Source organism: Pinus tabuliformis, chromosome Q (assembly GCF_031772625.1).
Source record: "Pinus tabuliformis cultivar Carrire ecotype Pingquan chromosome Q, CPIR1, whole genome shotgun sequence".
NCBI classification, from domain to species: domain Eukaryota; kingdom Viridiplantae; phylum Streptophyta; class Pinopsida; order Pinales; family Pinaceae; genus Pinus; species Pinus tabuliformis.
The window spans coordinates 128023671-128046103 of record NC_142296.1 but is presented as its reverse complement, the minus strand read 5'-3'; the positions used below and the strand labels follow the sequence as shown (position 1 = coordinate 128046103).

At 34.5% G+C, this 22433-nt stretch overlaps 1 protein-coding gene across 1 annotated transcript; it reads right to left on the bottom strand.

Moving 5' to 3' along the window:
• Positions 1-19951: 19951 nt before the first annotated feature.
• On the bottom strand, positions 19952-22083 carry LOC149218581 (rac-like GTP-binding protein RAC1). Its single transcript, XM_089386589.1, has 6 exons — positions 22033-22083; positions 21737-21844; positions 21601-21648; positions 21272-21344; positions 20233-20297; positions 19952-20017 (listed from the first exon to the last, which is right to left on the bottom strand). Exons 1-6 carry the CDS (start codon positions 22081-22083, stop codon positions 19952-19954), a joined length of 411 nt encoding a protein of 136 aa, XP_089242715.1.
• Positions 22084-22433: the final 350 nt, after the last annotated feature.

Here is a 22433-nt window from a genome sequence, read left to right as displayed (position 1 = left end):
TTTCTGAGTTGATTGTTCAAGAATCACGGTGTTTTGAACGGCAGAGGTCAAGAAAAGCCATACTGGCAGGCCAATTGCAAGCCCTGGAAGGGACAATGTAGCCATATGAGGTGCACCAACATCTCCCCTAGAGGAAAAGGGAGTAGGATTCCCCCAAGGGGAAATCCTTGATTGGTGGACTCCATTTTCTCACCCTAAGACCAATGAGGGAACAATGAGGTTATTTCAATTTAAATAAATTTTATGACGCTTTGACACAATTTTCTTTTTCAATTTTTAAGAGTCGTGAAAAAGCTAAAGATGACTCTAGTCACCTTCGATTTTTAATGAGCTTGAAGTGACAAGTGCTCAGATGGTCCATTTCTTTTAAGGAGTCCGAAAAGGAACGAAAGTGACTACTCTGGATATCTAGACAGGGGGATTACCAAACCAATCGCAAAACTGCAGAATACTTTTTATGGTACGACAGTCAATCTTCCCGAATGCTGTGTTCAGTGCATTGCGATCGATAGGGTGGTAGACACGACTTCCTAAGGATAAAGGATATAGCCTACTTTGGTCTCCCAATATATACTCGACGGTACGTGGGAGCACAAGTCCGTACTGGCACTTGTCGTTTCAAAGAGGAGGAATCACCCAACCTACGATGAAAGTGATAGTTACCAGGATTTACGATGCTGGAATACGTCTCTAGCCTAGACTTCTAAATGGTGTGTGTTAGGTTCCAAAGCATTTTTATGTTTATTGAAATGTATTTTACAGTTGATCTTTCTTAGGAAGTTTGCCTTTAAGGTTGATCGCGTGATGTACATATACAATAATTCCAAAATATGCAATCTAAGATGATAAACAGTCGTTTACTTTCTTTTTGCAGTGAAAATCCTAGCTACTAAGGAAAGAGAAGTGAAATTGTTTCAACATAGAGCAGAGAGCACACTCTAAGTCCTAAATCAATTTCTGCATGCATTCTAAATGTAAATTTATATGCATGTATTTGTTTTCCACTTTCTTAATGTGTGGATGACAAAAAAAATGCCAAGTGGAATATAATATCAATACAGGGATATGACTATTCCAGAATTCTGATAGACATAAGCAAAGCTATTGAAGTTTGTATCTAAGATTTTCTAGAGTCTGTTCACTAGAAACAAGACAGTCACGATGGCACCACTTTGTATTAGTTTAACGCGAAGGAATAAAGTTTAAATTATCAAGAAAGCATATATATAACTAAATCATTTCAATCGAGAAATAATTTTGAATCAAATTTATAAGACTCTGTAGCTACTCAGTAGCTAATGTACAATTGATGGAAGAGGATTTTCTATCATGGTCCATGGATGAAATAGAAATGAAGCAAAAACTCAGAAAGGAGATTAAGGCTATTACCGGAGATGAAGCAATACAGAAAACGTCCAGAAATGTCCTTCAATGCTGAAAGTTGAATTGCCCAGTGACAAAACAGAGTAGACCAAGGCAAAGTATCTATATTTAACATTGTTGTGTGAGTAACCAACATAAGCTGCACAGTGCTATGCAAATTAATAGTCTCTGCGGGAAAAAAACCCAATATAATCCACACAATCTAATCCTCACGAGGAAGGTTTTGCAGGGATTTAAAGGTTTTCTTATGTTATAAAATCCTAGGCTAATGTGGGTGTCCCAGCAAATAAAAATGTATACCATAATACCCACTTACTATTAAGCATCGTCTCCAAAGGAACTTGAACAATATGATAAAAGATTCATCTTTTACTTCTATAATATACATAATGTTAAATATATGAAAAATACTTTCTGCTTTCAAGTAAGTTGTTTTTTCTCCTTTTATATTATCAACCATTTCCATGGCTCGTGTTTTTAATATGTTTAGCCTACCGCCTTATACTTGGAAGTTGGTACAGAATGTATAGTGTTGAATAACTAATTGTTTTAGCTCCATGTTGTACACTTTAGAATTAATGCATGCATTTTACTTGCTTAGTTTCTATCTGACCATTTATCATTTGTTATAAACTATAATGCAATCATGTGACCAAGATGCTTACTTTTTGGAGGGGAATAATCAATAGACATTGTGCAAAGACCCTTTCAAAAGATGATAGATTCCCCAACTATGTATATATAAATGTTATCCATTCATATTTACTTGTTATGTTTATTTTATTTGTAGCTCACTCCCATGTTTAGCAAGAGGAAACTTGTAGGAAAAATGGTTTCCAATAGAGGCTATTTCTTTCTTATTTCTGTAACTATCTCCATCCTTGCTGAAGAAGCCATCACTCCATTTGAATAGATTCATAAAATGGGTGGCTATAACTTCTTCCTTAACGTCCAATTTAAGCTCAAATTACTAAACAAATGTTGTCAACAGGCTTTCTAGTCCATTCCACATATTATGATCTATTTGTAGGTGTAAAACTATGTCCATTGCAAGATAATTGTTAATCAGATAAGAACCACTTTGTAGGAGATGTATTTGTTTAAGACCTGAAATTATTATTATCATATACCCTATGGCATATTTATTAAGAAAAAGATGAAGTAAAGAGACGTCATTGCAACAGGATTCCTTCCTTCAGAAACATCAACATGAAAACATGCAACTCCGTTCTGTCTAATGTTTCTGGGACAACCCATAGATGTATCTTGATAGTGTTAAATTAGCATTCAACTATTGTAAAAAGGGAAATAAAAATAGCAACTACAGATTAGTTGATATCATATTTAGCTTGCAACTGCTTGCTATATAGTAAAAAATGGCTATTGTCAGATAAAGGTAGGGAGAAACAACTGCAAATTCAATAACAGAACAGAGATTAAACTGCATGCAAGATGATCCGAGAACAAGTAGTAAAGAAAAAATTAACAACACTTTCTCCAAGGTGCGTAGATATCGAATTCAGTTGTGCCCTATTCTCATAAAGGCACTGAATAGCTTGCCTCAATCATACAATTTCTTTTGCCAAATTCTGCCCAAGAAAATTTTGACTCATTAAAGATAAAAGCAAAGCCTGTTTCTGAGCACTAGCAACCTTGCTGATGTTCTTTAGTCACAAACATGATATCATTAAATTTAGTACAATATGATATCATTAAATTTAGAAATTGTACTAGAGAGAAATATAACAAGAATTGTTACTGGAGGTTCAACCCAATATACATAAAAAATGATGGAAAGCAGTACATCAGCCAACATTCAGTGCAAACACACCTCACAAGATCAATACCAAATCTGTAGCATTGGATGCCATGTGATGTTAATAAAAATGATTATTGACATGCAAAAAAATGGACTGGTAAATCTACGAACATTCCATTTTCCAGGTAACACCCTTGCTTATGTGGAAGTCTTCAAATGGTGGAAAAACGCTCCTTAGACTCTAGAAAACATAGAAAATCTAACATGCATATTACTTTCGAGGTTCGGACTTTGGTTACTATTTCCTTTGCAGGCCATACATGATGCAGACCTATGAAAGATAGAGTCATTCAGAGTGCAGAAATTTGGCTTTTCTTTTCATTTGGAGACCCTATTCAGTGCAGCTTTTATATGACAAATAAGATAACATGTAAGATACATAAATTATTTCAAATCATAGTTCTATTCCCCTGGGCCACTTCTATCCCCCTGGGCCATACCCACATGCTGATGAGCCCCTTTTACAAAGGACAAGAACGATGGAGATTTTGGATAAGTTTATTCATCTACAGTCTTGATTATATGGATGGGACAAAATTCCTCCAGATCCACCCCATGGTCATTTTAGGATTCAGAATATACACAATGTTGTTCTTCATCTTCATTTTGTGTTCTGTTTTACAGACAAACAGTCTCCTAGATTTTTCAACTTGCTCAGACACATCTTGTGTTAATGATCTGAATTTGAAACTACTTGTAAATTGCTTGCAAGGTATTCAATTCAGAAATATACATGTTTAAAAGATGTCCATGTCTTGCAGAAAGAAAACAAATGAAATTTTCAGTTGTTCATGACCCATTTAAGCATAGCAGATTTATTTCCTTTTACTATTTAACACACTAAAACGAATTTGTTCTACAAAATAAATCAACCACAGATGCAAAAGAAGTTGATAAAGCAGTTCACCCCTCCTGGGCTACGTCTGCTGGGTCCAAAGCTCCCAAATGGGCTTGTCCTTGTTTTAATTAAATGCTCAAATTGAATATACAGCTGAATAGAAGCATATACAGGTGGAATAGATGGTAAAAATGGATTCAAAACACTTGAATCCTTCAGGATTGACTACTGGTTCACCTCCAATGGATACCTACAACCCTATACAGTCTTCACAATACTGGGCCCTGGTGGCTCCTAGAACTTTCACGGCTCCAAACCCTATGCAAATGACCTCAGATGGCTGTAAGACCTGCACCAATGGCTTTAGAAGGTCGAAAATACCCAAAATCAAAAAACAAATCGTCCAAAACTGCCTTTCCTAGCCAAAGTTATGGCCAATTAAAGTTTTCCTCCAGTTATGCCTAGAAACACTCCAGCTAACTGTAGTTGGAGGCCAGATAAGCCCGCCAATTTTGGAGCGGCCGCCAAATTTGGCGCTCCACCATTATTCCCGCCAACTTGACTGCAGTTACATTAAATGCGCATGTGACCGTTTACCTCGGATTGCGCGCTGGTGGTTAGTGTGCTGGCGGTTGGGGCTTAAGCCCTAGGTTCTGGGCCCGCGGTCATATGGAATGGGGGTTGGCCGCTTAGGGGCTGCCCCCCTTCATTTCCCGCCCAAAAAACAGTTTAAAATTTAAATATTATTTTTTCTGCCCATATATTAAGAATTGATACGGTGGCCTAACAGTAAGGCATGGGAGTGTTGTAACAAAGGTCATGTGTTCAAACCATGGAACTCCCAAAATTTTAACATGCGCACCCAACAGACATTTGCTGACGTCACCCAGGCCATGTGGCGGCCTCTGAGCCTGCCACGTGGCAGTCTGTGATTGGTTGCCGAAAAGGAATATTCTGTGGAATATTCTTTTTTAATTTTTTTTTGAAAAATTGAAATTTCCAATGTTACTGAGAAATTCTTCTTTTTGCCATAACTTTCTCATACGGCGACTGTTTTTCGAACCGTTCGCGGTGCCGGAATCAAGAAGATGAGCACTTTCCAGTCATTCAACTTTGAACCAGTTCTGAGCATTTTAAATTTTGAGCATTTTACGACACTTAGGACATGAGCACCTGATCAGTGAATTCCTGTAATTTTGGTTTCTATACCCTGAGATACAGCACCAAAACTATTGCAGTAAACAATAGATTTAACATAAGAAGTGAAGAAATATAATAAGTTGATCTTCTTGCTCTCATAAGAAAAGAATATATCTGAGTGTGAGTGTTAGCCCTGAGTTTACTGAATGGAACCTCGTTAGTAAATGGATACTTCTAAAATTCAAATTTGAGATTGATGAAGACCTATTGGACTACTTTGCCTAGGACTGAATTATTACTTCGAGATTGTGCAAATTTCTTGTACATGAATCTTCTACAATTGCTGAGATGAGCATATTCTTGATTTGTTTTTATGGTTGATATATCCAAGTCCAGTTAAGGTAACTTAAATTTTCTCTACAGAGAGATGTTCAACTCTAGAAGGCGAGGAATCATTCAGCTGCTGGGAGACATTTTTTGAATTTGAGAAGATGAAGGTTTGATTTTCATAAACATTGATATTTGTTATGTTTAGCATGTAAGAGTAAGAGGCCAAATGTAAGAAGTGAGTATTATATCAGAATAGTTGAAAAGAATTAAGGAACTACACACTTTCCTAAATAGTTGGTGAACTTTCCCAATTTTTATAGTGATGCAAGAATTCTGATCAGCAAACGAAGAGCTTCTATCCACTTTTATATATTTTGCTCGGTTGAAAATTGCTAAAATATAGCATAGACGCAAAAAAATATCTGGAATGCTAGCCTTATGAGCTAGATACACATTCTAATGTGTTTAACGAGAATATAAAATGTAAAATTTGCAGGAGGAACCTGAGGAGCTATGTAATGTTTCATCTTCAGAGGATGGAATCTCTGGCTGTCAGCCCTTGGAACGAATGGAAAACTTAGTGAGACAATCAAGGGGCGTCAAATCTCTCATTGGCAATGTAAGCATGATTGCAAAAATGCCAAAGCTACAAAATGAGGCTCAGAGCAAAGAACAAATCCCAATGACTTCATCCAGTTCTCCAGTTAGTGATGCCAATTCACCAAAAGAACATCCTTTCATTATTTGTTACATACCGGAACCCACTATTTTTGTTCCATACTCGAACCCATTATTGACATGCAAAAAAATGGACTGATAAATCTACGAACATTCCATTCAAAGATTTGTCCCCTGCTTGATATCAATCACAAAGTTGCAGTAAACAATAGATTTAACATAAGAAGTGAAGAAATATAAGAAGTTGATCTTCTTGGTCTCATAAGAAAAGAATATATCTGAGTGTGAGTGTTAGCCCTGAGTTTACTAAATGGAACTTCGTTAGTAAATGGATACTTCTAAAATTCAAATTTGAGATTGATGAAGACCTATTGGACTACTTTGCCTAGGACTGAATTATTACTTCGAGATTGTGCAAATTTCTTGTACTTGAATCTTCTACAATTGTTGAGATGAGCATATCCTTGATTTCTTTTTATGGTTGATATATCCAAGTCCAGTTAAGGTAACTTAAATTTTCTCTGCAGAGTGATGTTCAACTCTAGAAGGCGAGGAATCATTCAGCTGCTGGGAGACATTTTTTGAATTTGAGAAGATGAAGGTTTGATTTTCATAAACATTGATATTTTTTCTGTTTAGCATGTAAGAGTAAGAGGCCAAATGTAAGAAGTGAGTATTATATCAGAATAGTTGAAAAGCATTAAGGAACTACATGCTTTCCTAAATAGTTGGTGAACTTTCCCAATTTTTATAGTGATGCAAGAATTCTGATCAGCAAATGAAGAGCTTCTATCCACTTTTATATATTTTTATCGGTTAAAAATTGCTTAAATATGGCATAGACGCAAAAAATATCTGGAATGCTAGCCTTATGAGCTAGATGCACATTCTAATGTGTTTAACGAGAATATAAAATGTAAAATTTGCAGGAGGAATCTGAGGAGCTGTGTAATGTTTCATATTCAGAGGATGGAATCTCTGACTGTTAGCCCTTGGAACGAATGGAAAACTTAGTGAGACAATCAGGGGGCGTCAAATCTCTCATTGGCAATGTAAGCATGATTGCAAAAATGCCAAAGCTGCAAAATGAGGCTCAGAGCAAAGAACAAATCCCAATGACTTCATCCAGTTCTCCAGTTAGTGATGCCAGTTCACCAAAAGAACATCCTTTCATTATTTGTTACATACTGGAACCCATTATTTTTGTTCCATACTCGAACCCATTATTGACATGCAAAAAAATGGACTGATAAATCTATGAACATTCCATTCAAAGATTTGTCCCCTTCTTGATATCAATCACAAAGTTGCAGTAAAAAATAGATTTAACATAAGTGAAGAAATATAAGAAGTTGATCTTCTTGGTCTCATAAGAAAAGAATATATCTGATTGTGAGTGTTAGCCCTGACTTTACCGACTCCTCAGCCTGACTTTCAGTTTGATTTTATGGCTTCTTGTTTCATGAATTTGAGTTTCTTCCATTCAAATAGTGCTTATGAACAAAGGCTACAAAACGTTCACTAAATAATCCTGCATGAAATTTTGATATACTATTAGGCATCTTATTAGCTATGAAAAGCTCCAGTGATTGACCAACATAAAGAAACCAAGACTAAGATCATCCTCAGCAAGACTGTTCAAAACTGTACATAAAGAAACCAAGACTAAGATCATCCTCAGCAAGACTGTTCAAAACTGTACTTGGTTCACACTGATGGAATATTGTTCAAAACTGTACTTGGCTCACACTAATGGAAGGAAAGTTCTCTGTGCACCTGCATGTACTTAGAGAAATTGGACTACCACAACAATTCAAGAGGATATCTAAATGACCATGATGAATTCTCAAGGATATGGAGGATATTTTTGAATATGCATTTGTTAGGACAAGTTGAAGATGCAACATGATGGGATCTAAATTTCTTTATGGGGTACATACTTTCCCCCAAAAGTTCACAAATTATATAACATTCATAATATTATATCACATTCCAAGCCAGGTTGAAAATTTAGGTGCTTGATAAGCATGGAATTATGTCTAAGCCCTGTCTTCTGAGTCATGCTGACAATGTGGGTGCCTGATAAACATAAAAAAAATACAGTTATGAACCCCTGGATTGCCTCAGTCATGATGAGAACGTGGGTTGGTCCCTGTCACCATTTTTGGGAATACATCAAAATATGGAAAGCATAATTATGAACCCCTTACTTCCCAATCCACTGTGACAATATTATTGACTTTAAAACATGGAAAAGCATAAAAGTTACATTTAAACCCTGATCTTTGCCAGCTTTGAAAGTCAAGATAAAATTTCATAATTACTCAGTACGCTCTTATCGGTGCTTAAGAAGTTGATCTTGTTGGTCTCCTAAGAAAAGAATAACCATCAGAGACTATCTTACTGCTTCAGGATCAAGCTGCTAGAAGTGATGCATTTTATGCCTAGCTTTACATCTAGTCCTGTATGCCACCACAATGTGACCAAGAGCCAAGGCAATAGACAACAAGATCATTTCCAGCATACTCCATGGAAGTTGGAAACCTCCTAACTCTGCTGAGGGGCTTCCTTGCCTTGAACTATGATTAAGACCTTTTAGGATTCCTTTTACTTTTAACTTCTCCTATAAGATCTTCCAGGGCCAACCATATGAAGGGTTGGTCTTTCAGGATCTTTCCCTAAAGAGGGATAACGAAGTCTTTGTAAATGGGGTATATCATATGAAATGCGTATCTATCTTTTAATGACTTTTGAATGAAATTCCATTATATGGATATGCCACTGTAATAATATCTTCTAATATCACATAGATAACATTCATAACTTTGAGAGTTACTTCAATTGGCTTAACCATCCGACATAAATAGTAAATACAACTACAAACTAGAAAGAACGAACCATCCCCGAAGATAAACAGAGACCTTCATATCTTTTCGTGGAGCATGTAGGGTGTAAATGTAGTTCTATTAAGCATGTCCATCATCTAAATTCAAAAGTTGTGCAAGCTAAAATCCCAAACATGGGAACATCTAAGCAACTTCACCTAAACTGGAATTGCCCTTATTATTAACAACCTAAAAATCTAATATCGAGAGTAAGAAAAATGAAACAAACATACCTGTGCAGTTGTTATTGGTGTAGTACCCAGATTTTCGGCCAAATAACGCTTATCTTCACAAAGATTTGCATTGTGAATAAAATTCACCACTAAATCAGCCTAACAAGTTAAATATATGTCTCATAAAATGCAGAGCAGGCAGCAGAGGTTGGAATGTTTTCAAAAATGCAGAGCAGGCAGCAGAGGTTAGAATGTTTTCAAAATGCTTTTGTAAAATGCTTGAACTGTGAGATGTCATCAGAGAATTCACCAATTTTACAAACATCACATGCTGATGAAATTATTTCAGTGAGAATTAATAAGTTAACTGTTCAAGATTATCATACTATCTTATTGAGAGGGCAATAGCAGGAAAAAGGTAAACATGATATAGCTAATTGCTTTATGTTAGTTATTCTGGATGGATTTGGAAGTCTTATGAATTTACTTTGGTAATTTCTGTACATTAATATAATTTTTCCAGGCTAAAAAGGGGATTTATGTTGTTTTGTATTATTATTACAGCGGTTATGAATAACCCAATATAATCCACACAATCTAATCCTCACGAGGAAGGTTTTGCAGGGAGGTAAAGGTTTTCTTATGTTATAAAATCCTAGGCTAATGTGGGTGTCCCAGCAAATAAAAATGTATACCATAATACCCAGTTACTATTAAGCATCGTCTCCAAAGGAACTTGAACAATATGATAAAAGGTTCATCTTTTACTTCTATAATATACATAATGTTAAATATATGAAAAACACTTTCTGATTTCAAGTAAGTTGTTTTTTCTCCTTTCATATTATCAGCCATTTCCATGGCTCATGTTTTTAATATGTTTAGTCTACCGCCTTATACTTGGAAGATGGTACCGAATGTATGGTGTTGAATAACTAATTGTTTTAGCTCCATGCTATACACTTTAGAATTAATGCATGCATTTTACTTGCTTAGTTTCTATCTGACCATTTATCATTTGTTATAAACTATAATGCAATCATGTGACCAAGATGCTTACTTTTTGGAGGGGAATAATCAATAGACATTGTGCAAAGACCCTTTCAAAAGATGATAGATTCCCCAACTATGTATATATAAATGTTATCCATTCATATTTACTTGTTATGTTTATTTTATTTGTAGCTCACTCCCATGTTTAGCAAGAGGAAACTTGTAGGAAAAATGGTTTCCAATAGATGCTACTTCTTTCTTCTTTCTGTAACTATCTCCATCCTTGCTGAAGAAGCCATCACTCCATTTGAATATATTCATAAAATGGGTGGCTATAACTTCTTCCTTAACGTCCAATTTAAGCTCAAATTACTAAACAAATGTTGTCAACAGGCTTTCTAGTCCATTCCACATATTATGATCTATTTGTAGGTGTAAAACTATGTCTGTTGCAAGATAATTGTTAATCAGCTAAGAACCACTTTGTAGGAGATGTATTTGTTTAAGACCTGAAATTATTATTATCATATACCCTATGGCATATTTATTAAGAAAAAGATGAAGTAAAGAGACGTCATTGCAACAGGATTCCTTCCTTCAGAAACATCAACATGAAGACATGCAACTCCATTCTGTCTAATGTTTCTAGGACAACCCATAGATGTATCCTGATAGTGTTAACTTAGCATCCAACTATTGTAAAAAGGGAAATAAAAACGGCAGCTACAAATTAGTTAATATCATATTTAGCTTGAAACTTCTTGCTATATAGTAAAAAATGGCTATTCTCAGATAAAGGTAGGGAGAAACAACTGCAAATTCAATAACAGAACAGAGATTAAACTGCATGCAAGATGATCCGAGAACAAGTAGTAAAGAAAAAATTACCAACACTTTCTCCAAGGTGCGTAGATATCGAATTCAGTTGTGCCCTGTTCTCATAAAGGCGCTGAATATCTTGCCTTGATCTTACAATTTCTTTTGCCAAATTCTGCCCAAGAAACTTTTGAATCATTAAAGATAAAAGCAAAGCCTGTTTATGAGCACTAGCAACCTTGTTGATGTTCTTTAGTCACAAACATGATATCATTAAATTTAGTACAATATGATATCATTAAATTTAGAAATTGTACTATAGAGAAATATAACAAGAATTGTTACTGGAGGTTCAACCCAAGATACATAAAAAATGATGGAAAGTAGTACATCAGCCAGCGTTCAGTGCAAACACACCTCACAAGATCAATACTAAATCTGTAGCATTGGATGCCATGTGATGTCAATAAAAATGATTATTGACATGCAAAAAAATGGACTGGTAAATCTACGAACATTCCATTTTCCAAGTAACACCCTTGCTTATGTGGCAGTCTTGAAATGGTGGAAAAATGCTCTTTAGACTCTAGAAAACATAGCAAAGCTAACATGCATATTACTTTCGAGGTTTGGACTTTGGTTTCTATTTCCTTTGCAGGTCGTACAAGATGCAGACCTATGAAAGATAGAGTCATTCAGAGTGCAGAAATTTGGCTTTTCTTTTCATTTGGAGGCCCCATTTAGTGCAACTTTTATATGACAAATAAGATAACCTGTAAGATACATAAATTATTTCAAATCATAGTTCTATTCCCATGGGCCACTTCTATCCCCCTGGGCCACTTCTATCCCCCTGGGCCATACCCACATGCTAATGAGCCCCTTTTACAAAGGACAAGAACGATGCAGAGTTTGGATAAGGTTATTCATCTACAGTCTTGATTATATGGATGGGACGAAATTCCTCTAGATCCACCCCATGGTCATTTTAGGATTCAGAATATACACAATGTGTAACGAATAAAATATATAAATAATATAAATATAATGTAAATGATAATAATCATAATTAATTATTAGTTAATTAGTAATTAGGTTGAAGAGGCATGTCTAATAAGACATGACTCTTCATGAAGATACACTTGCTTGGTATATAAGCAAGCCTCTCGTTCTCATTGTAATTCATCATCAGTCGTATTCTTATTCACATATTTAATATAATATTTATATCCTTAATGGATAATTTGATATTCCAAGTTTTATGGAATAATTAATTAGTAGAAGGAACTTTGTTCGCTTCATTTGGTATCAGAGCCACGTTTGGCTGATCACCAGGCCTTTGGCTATCAACCTACCATCAACCTTGTTGCTGTCATAATTGAAGTGTTTCGCCACACATTGGGAGATTCTCCATTTTTTAGGTCTTTGGCCATTTGCTACTGTTTAAAAATAATAATAATAATAAAGAATAAAGAAGAAGGGTATATAGAAAAAGGGAAAGGAGATAATATATTCTAAACAAAAAAAAAAAGTGAATATATATATATATATATATATATATATATATATATATATATATATATATATATATATATATATAAGGTTTTGCATTATTGATAAAAAGCGCATAATAAAGATAAGCGGGAATATTTTCAAGTATATTTAAGACTTTTTACGTGGAGAAGCCCGTGGTAAGTTTTACATTTTACGTGGAGAACATTAACCAAGGTTTTAGAAACAACCCATGGTATTTTAAAAGTAAAAGATATTTTGATACCATTAGGGAAAAAAGGTGTGATCTAAATAATTTTAATAGTTCAAATCTAAAGATTGCGACGGTACCAAGAGTCATGTCTCATCCAAATTTTTTGAGAAATAAAAAAATATTATTATAATTATAAAAAGGGATACTATATAAGCCTTATATAGTTACATATAAAAGGAAAAGTGGGTCTCAAAAAAGTATATATAAATTTTATATAATTATAATTTTATAATATATATAAATTAAAATTATATATATTAAAAAAATTATTATTATATAAAAAATTTATTGGAAGAGTGAACAAAAGAAGAAGAGAATATTTGAAATATATATATATATATATATATATATTAATATATATATTTATATATTAATATTGGAAATATATAATATATATATATAAATATATATATATATATATATATATATATATATATATATAAAGGGAGATAAAATAAGTTATAAAAAAAGAGAACAAACAAAAAAAAATAAAAAAAATTCCATACAAAGTTAAAATGATGAAGGAAGAAAGGTTTTCCTATAATGGTCTTTCAGTTACAAATCATAGAGTAATTACATTAAAAGGAAATATTCAAGGAAGAGAAGTTAATGTCGCCATCAACCCAAGCAATGATAAAAATTATATCAACATCAACTTGGCAAATCAACTATTAATTCCAGAGCTAAGCATTAGTGTAAAGAAAAATATTTTTGACCAAAACAAGTATAAAATTAGTGATCTACAAGTGACAATAGGTCATTATGACTACATATCTCAATTTCATGTTGTAAGGACGGATAGAAACACTGACATCATACTCGGTCAACCCTGGTTTAAGGATTTGGGTACATTCATGTTAAACATAAAGAAACAAGTTTTGATGTTTCCTTATAAAAGGAAGATGGTCATGTTTCGAGACATAACAAGTAAATCAAAATCAATAAAAACTTCATTAGAAGACCTTAAGGATATCTCAGATTTGATGCTTCAAGATAACGAAAAAACTATATCAAATAAGCAAAAAGAGCTTGAAGAAGTCATCTGTAGTAGAGACAAAAAAATTTCACGCCTAAGAGATCACCAAGAAAAGCTACTCAAACAAGTCAAGAAAGCTAAAGTATCAAAGAAGGAACTCAAGGAGCACTTATCAGAACAAGAGAGGAAACTTTGCGTTTAAAGAACCTCAATAAAAATTTATTAGAACAAATTAGAGATCTAAAAGATGAAAATTTTAAAATTCAAAACACTGAAAATAAGGTTGATGAATCAAAAACCAAAGAACTTTTATGTCTGAGAAACCATAATCAAAGTCTCCTCAATCAAATTAAGAAACTTAAGGAGGATAAAAAGCATTAAAAGATAAGTTGGAACAAGTCACTCAAGAAGAAGTATCAAAATCTCCAGTTACAACAATTCAAGTCGAAAATAAGGGAACGAATACCAATCCAGTGAATATGACAACTCAAGAAGACAAATCAATTGAAGAAACGACACGCTTAGATGTTGCAGTTCAGACAATGGACATCCCAAGTGAATGTTCCATAACCAATTCAACAACATCTTCACCAAAAGAAAATCTAAAAACTTTATATCGACATCTGAATCACGAGAGTAGACAAATCAACCAAGCTAGGTATCAGGACCATTCAAACCAAAGAAAAAGAATTAATGTTTCAGAGAATAATGACGTAACATCCATCCAGTCTTACACTGAAAATTTACAAAATTCCAGTGATCAGAATACTATACAGAAAATTAAACTGGGATGGTCTGATCCCTTCTCAGTGCGACAATTTTGTTTGTCACGAAGAAGATCATATCATCTTGTATCGTCAAAGATGATTGTTCCAAGAGAGAAAGACTTTCAAAGCCGAAAAAGAGATCAAGCCTTTTTTCATCGACAAGATTTGAGGACAAAGCTCTTTGAGGAAGGAGGCAATGTAATGAATAAAATATATAAATAATATAAATATAATTTAAATGATAATAATCATAATTAATTATTAGTTAAGTAATAATTAGGTTGAAGAGGCATGTCTAATAAGACATGACTCTTCATGAAGAGGCACTTGCTTGGTATATAAGCAAGCCTCTCGTTCTCATTGTAATTCATCATCATTCTTATTCTTATTCACATATTTAATATAATATTTATATCCTTAATGGATAATTTGATATTCCAAGTTTTCTGGAATAATTAATTAGTAGAAGGAACTTTGTTCGCTTCACAATGTTGTTCTTCATCTTCATTTTGTGTTCTGTTTTACAGACAAACGGTCTCCTAGACTTTTCAACTTGCTCAGACACATCTTGTGTTAATTCCTGTAATTCTGGTTTCTGTACCCTGAGATACAGCACCAAAACTATTGTAGTAAATAATAGATTTAACATAAGAAGTCAAGAAATATAAGAAGTTGGTTTTCTTGGTCTCATAAGAAAAGAATATATCTGAGTGTGAGTGTTAGCCCTGAGTTTACTGAATGGAACTTCATTAGTAAATGGATCCTTCTAAAATTCAAATTTGAGATTGATGAAGACCTATTGGACTACTTTGCCTAGGACTGAATTATTACTTTGAGATTGTGCAAATTTCTTGTACTTGAATCTTCTACAATTGCTGAGATGAGCATATTCTTGATTTCTTTTTATGGTTGATATATCCAAGTCTAGTTAAGGTAACTTAAATTTTCTCTGCAGAGTGATGTTCAAGTCTAGAAGGCGAGGAATCATTCAGCTACTGGGAGACATTTTTTGAATTTGAGAAGATGAAGGTTTGATTTTCATAAACATTGATACTTGTTCTATTTAGCATGTAAGAGTAAGAGGCCAAATGTAAGAAGTGAGTATTATATCAGAATAGTTGAAAATCATTAAGGAACTACACGCTTTCCTAAATAGTTGGTGAACTTTCCCAATTTTTATAGTGATGCAAGAATTCTGATCAGCAAATGAAGAGCTTCTATCCACTTTTATATATTTTCCTCGGTTGAAAATTGTTGAAATATAGCATAGACGCAAAAAAAGATCTGGAATGCTAGCCTGATGAGATAGATACACATTCTAATGTGTTTAACGAGAATATAAAATGTAAAATTTGCAGGAGGAATCTGAGGAGCTGTGTAATGTTTCATCTTCAGAGGATGGAATCTCTGACTGTCAGCCCTTGGAACGAATGGAAAACTTAGTGAGACAATCAGGGGGCGTCAAATCTCTCATTGGAAATGTAAGCATGATTGCAAAAATTCCAAAGCTGCAAAATGAGGCTCAGAGCAAAGAACAAATCCCAATGACTTCATCCAGTTCTCCAATTAGTGATTCCAATTCACCAAAAGAACATCCTTTCATTATTTGTTACATACTGGAACCCATTATTTTTGTTCCATACTCGAACCCATTATTGACATGCAAAAAAATGGAATGATAAATCTACGAAAATTCCATTCAAAGATTTGTCCCTTGCTTGATATCAATCACAAAGTTGCAGTAAACAATAGATTTAACATAAGAAGTGAAGAAATATAAGAAGTTTATCTTCTTGGTCTCCTAAGAAAAGAATATATCTGAGTGTGAGTGTTAGCCCTGAGTTTACTGAATGGAACTTCGTTAGTAAATGGATACTTCTAAAATTCAAATTTGAGATTGATGAAGACCTATTGGACTACTTTGCCTAGGACTGAATTATTACTTCGAGATTGTGCAAATTTCTTGTACTTGAATCTTCTACAATTGTTGAGATGAGCATATTCTTGATTTCCTTTTATGGTTGATATATCCAAGTCCAGTTAAGGTAACTTAAATTTTCTCTGCAGAGCGATGTTCAACTCTAGAAGGTGAGGAATCATTCAGCTGCTGGGAGACATTTTTTCAATTTGAGAAGATGAAGGTTTGATTTTCATAAACATTGATATTTGTTCTGTTTAGCATGTAAGAGTAAGAGGCCAAATGTAAGAAGTGATTATTATATCAGAATAGTTGAAAAGCATTAAGGAACTACACGCTTTCCTAAATAGTTGGTGAACTTTCCCAATTTTTATAGTGATGCAAGAATTCTGATCAGCAAATGAAGAGCTTCTATCCACTTTTATATATTTTTCTCGGTTGAAAATTGTTGAAATATAGCATAGACGCAAAAAAGATCTAGAACGCTAGCCTTATGAGCTAGATACACATTCTAATGTGTTTAATGAGAATATAAAATGTAAAATTTTCAGGAGGAATCTGAGGAGCTGTGTAATGTTTCATCTTCAAAGGATGGAATCTCTGACTGTTAGCCCTTGGAACGAATGGAAAACTTAGTGAGACAATTAGGGGGTGTCAAATCTCTCATTGGAAATGTAAGCACGATTGCAAAAATGCCAAAGCTGCAAAATGAGGCTCAGAGGCAAGAACAAATCCCAATGACTTCATCCAGTTCTCCAGTTAGTGATGCCAGTTCACCAAAAGAACATCCTTTCATTATTTGTTACATACTGGAACCCATTATTTTTGTTCCATACTCGAACCCATTATTGACATGCAAAAAAATGGACTGATAAATCTACGAACATTCCATTCAAATATTTATCCCCTGCTTGATATCAATCACAAAGTTGCAGTAAACAATAGATTTAACATAAGAAGTGAAGAAATATAAGAAGTTGATATTCTTGGTCTCATAAGAAAATAATATATCTGACTGTGAGTGTTAGCCCTGAGTTTACCGACTCCTCAGCCTGACTTTCATTTTGCTTTTATGGCTTCTTATTTCATGAGTTTGAGTTTCTTCCATTCAAATAATGCTTATGAACAAAGGCTACAAAACGTTCACTAAATAATCCTGCATGAAATTTTGATATATTATTAGGCATATTATTAGCTGTGACAAGCTCCAGTGATCGACCAACATAAAGAAACCAAGACAAAGATCATCCTCAGCAAGACTGTTCAAAATTGTACATAAAGAAACCAAGACTAAGATCATCCTGAGCAAGATTGCTCAAAAATGTACTTGGTTCACACTGATGGAATAATGTTCAAAACTGTAATTGGTTCAAACTAATGGAAGGAAAGCTCTCTGTGCACCTGCATGTACTTAGAGAAATTGGACTACCACAACAATTCAAGAGGATATCTAAACAAACATGATGAATTCTCAAGGATATGGAGGATATTTTGAATATGCATTTATTAGGAAAAGTTGAAGATGCAAAATGGTGGGACCTAAATTTCTTTATGGGGTACATACTTTCCCCAAAAAGTTCACAAAATATATCACATTCATAATATTATATCACATTCCAAGCCAGCTCGAAAATTTAGGTGCTTAATAAGCATGGAATTATGTCTAAGCCCTGTCTTTTGAGTCATGCTGACAACGTGGGTGCCTGATAAACATAAAAAAATACAGTTATGAACCCCTGGCTTGCCTCAGTCATGATGAGAACATGGGTTGGTCCCTATCACCATTTTTGGGAATACATCAAAATATGGAAAGCATAATTATGAACCCCTTACTTCCCAATCCACTGTGACAATATTATTGACTTTAAAACATGGAAAAGCATAAAAGTTACATTTAAACCCTAAGCTTTGCCAGCTTTGAAAGTCAAAATAAAATTTCATAATTACTCAGTACGCTCTGATTGGTGCTTAAGAAGTTGATCTTGTTGGTCTCCTAAGAAAAGAATCACCATCAAAGACTATCTTACCGCTTCAGGATCAAGCTGCTGGAAGTGATGCATTTTACACCTAGCTTTACATCTAGTCCTATATGCCACCACAATGTGACCAAGAGCCAAGGCAATAGACAACAAGAGCATTTCCAACATACTCCATGGAAGTTGGAAACCTCCCGAATCTTCTGAGGGGCTTCCTTGCCTTGAACTATGATTAAGACCTTTTAGGATTCCTTTTACTTTTAACTTCTCCTGTAAGATCTTCTAGGGCCAACCATATGAAGGGTTGGTCTTTCAGGATCTTTCCCTAAAGAGGTATAATGAAGTCTTTGTAAATGGGGTATATCATATGAAACACATATCTATCTTTTAATGACTTTTGAATGAAATTCCATTATATGGATATGCCACTGTAATAATATCTTCTAATATCACAAATATAACAATCATAACTTTGAGAGTTACTTCAATTGGTTTAACCATCCGACATAAATAGTAAATACAACTACACACTAGAAAGAACGAACCATCCCCGAAGATAAGAGACCTTCATATCTTTTCGTGGAGCATGTAGGGTGTAAATGTAGTTTTATTAAGCATGTCCATCATCTAAATTCAAAAGTTGTGCAAGCTAAAATCCCAAAAATGGGAACATCTAAGAAACTTCACCTAAATTGGAATTGCCCTTATTATTAACAACGTAACAATCTAATATCGAGAGTAAGCAAAATGAAACAAACATACATGTGCAGTTGTTATTGGTGTAGTACCCAGATTGTCGGCCAAATAACGCTTATATTCACGAAGATCTGCATTGTGAATAAAATTCACCACTGAATCAGCTTGACAAGTTAGATATATGTCTCATAAAATGCAGAGCAGGCAGCAGAGGTTGGAATGTTTTCAAAAATGCAGAGCAGGCAGCAAAGGTTAGAATGTTTTCAATCTGCTTTTGTAAAATGCTTGAACTATGAGATGTCATCAGAGAATTCACCAATTTTACAAACATCACATGCTGATGAAATTCTTTCAGTGAGAAGTAATAAGTTAAATGTTCAAGATTATCATACTATCTAATTGAGAGGGCAATAGCAGGCAAAAGGTAAACATGATATAGCTAATTGCTTTATGTTAGTTATTTTGGATGGATTTGGAAGTCCTATGAATTTACTTTGGTAATTTCTGTACTTTAATATAATTTTTCCAGGTTAAAAAGGGGATTTCTGTTGTTTTGTATTATTATTACAGCAGTGATGATACACTTACATTATCCATCCAAAAGAGGCTAGTTTTGGGAACACTTTAAGCATCTTTTACTAAGAAAAAGGTCACTTCTTTGCCCAAAATGCACACGTTTTGAAGCTACCAGGAAACCACTATTTAAGAGTATTAAACTGGAGAAGATAAACAGAAATTAGATGACAACACTTCATGGCATAAGGCAAATATGAACATGGCACATATCAGATGGTATACCTATTCAGTCTTTGAGATGCACTCTATGTATGCAGCAGCACCGACCTGTTTCCTCAACTCCTCACCCTGAAGATAAACAGAGACCTTCATATCTTTTCATGGAGCATGTAAGGTGTAAATGTAGTTTTATTAAGCATGTCCATCATCTAAATTCAAAAGTTGTGCAAGCTAAAATCCCAAACATGGGAACATCTAAGCAACTTCACCTAAACGGGAATTGCCCTTATTATTAACAACCTAACAATCTAATATCGGGAGTAAGAAAAATGAAACAAACATACCTGTGCAGTTGTTATTGGTGTAGTACCCAGATTGTTGGCCAAATAACGCTTATCTTCACGAAGATCTGCATTGTGAATTAAATTCACCACTGAATCAGCCTGACAAGTTAGATATTTGTCTCATAAAATGTAGAGCAGGCAGAAGAGGTTGGAATGTTTTCAAAAATGCAGAGTAGGCAGCAGAGGTTAGAATGTTTTCAATCTGCTTTTGTAAAATGCTTGAACTGTGAGATGTCATCAGAGAATTCACCAATTTTACAAACATCACATGCTTATGAAATTCTTTCAGTGAGAAGTAATAAGTTAACTATTCAAGATTATCATACTATCTGATTGAGAGGGCAATAGCAGGCAAAAGGTAAACATGATATAGCTAATTGTTTTATGTTAGTTATTTTGGATGGATTTGGAAGTCCTATGAATCTACTTTGGTAATTTCTGGACACTAATATGATTTTTCCAGGTTAAAAAGGGGATTTATGTTGTTTTGTATTATTATTATAGCGGTGATGATACACTTACATTATCCATCCAAAAGAAGCCAGTTTTGGGAACACTTTAAGCATCTTTTACTAAGAAAAAGGTCTCTTCTTTGCACAAAATGCACACGTTTTGAAGCTACCAGGCAACCACTATTTAAGAGTATTAAACTGGAGAAGATAAACAGAAATTAGATGACAACACTTCATGGCATAAGGAAAATATGAACTTGGCACATATCATATGGTATACATGTTCAGTCTTTGAGCTGCACTCTATGTATGCAGCAGCACCGACCTATTTCCTCAACTCCTCACCCTGAAGATAAACAGAGACCTTCATATCTTTTCGTGGAGCATGTAGGGTGTAAATGTAGTTTTATTAAGCATGTCCATCATCTAAATTCAAAAGTTGTGCAAGCTAAAATCCCAAACATGGGAACATCTAAGCAACTTCACCTAAACTGGAATTGCCCTTATTATTAACAACCTAACAATCTAATATCGAGAGTAAGCAAAATGAAACAAACATACCTATGCAGTTGTTATTGGTGTAGTACCCAGATTGTCGGCCAAATAACGCTTATCTTCACGAAGATCTGCATTGTGAATAAAATTCACCACTGAATCAGCCTGACAAATTAGATATATGTCTCATAAAATGCAGAGCAGGCAACAGAGGTTGGAATGTTTTCAAAAATGCAGAGCATAATGTCTAAGCTCAGGCATCCACTGCCAAGAAATAGAACAACCATGTAAACATAATATCCTAATTTTCCATGTATCATCTTCATTCAAAATGTACAAAATAGATCTGTACCCTACATAAATTTAAACAGATTTTGGATAGAACCACAAGGCTACGCAGGCTACTCGGTTTTGTTCAAACTAGAACAACTGGAACTCCAGGAGCATAATGTCTAAGCTCGGGCATCCACTGCCAAGAAACAGAACAGCCATGTAAACATAATATCCTAATTTCCCATGTATTAGCTTCATTCAAAATGTACAAAACAGATCTGTACCCTGCATAAATTTAAACAGATTTGGGATAGAAGCACAAGGCTACGCGGTTTTGTTCCAACTAGAACAACTGGAACTCCAGGAGCATAATGTCTAAGCTCGAGCATCCACTGCCAAGAAACAGAACAGCCATGTAAACATAATATCCTAATCTCCCATGTATTAGCTTCATTGAAAATGTACAAAACAGATCTGTATCCTGCATAAATTTAAACAAATTTGGGATAGAAGCACAAGGCTACGCAGCCCTCATGCAGGGAAGAAAGACACGTTTCAGTCATTTCCAGAGTCTCATCACCAGGAGGCCTAGCGTTTCATAGCCCATAGCCAAATCCTCCCTCTCTGTCATCTAGCCGGTGGGAAAAAAAGACGTTTTTCCATGAAAAAAAACATATTAAACCAACAGCGGAAAACACCCTAATCGTCTAACACAGAATCAATGGCTCAGGATCGTACACGTCACATTTTAGGGATGTCTTTCTCAGAGGGAACGCCTTACGACGTAATTATGCATCCAACGAGTTCTCCCACCTGAAATTTGAGTATAATTGTGGGGAGATAAGTTGAAAATAGGAGTTGAAAAAGTAGTTTTTTATTTTTTTATTATTTTATATTTTTATCTCTTTACTCCAAAAATGGTGAGTCATCACCCATGGTTGACATCATCACTTGAATCCTATTGGTCCTTATAAATTTGAT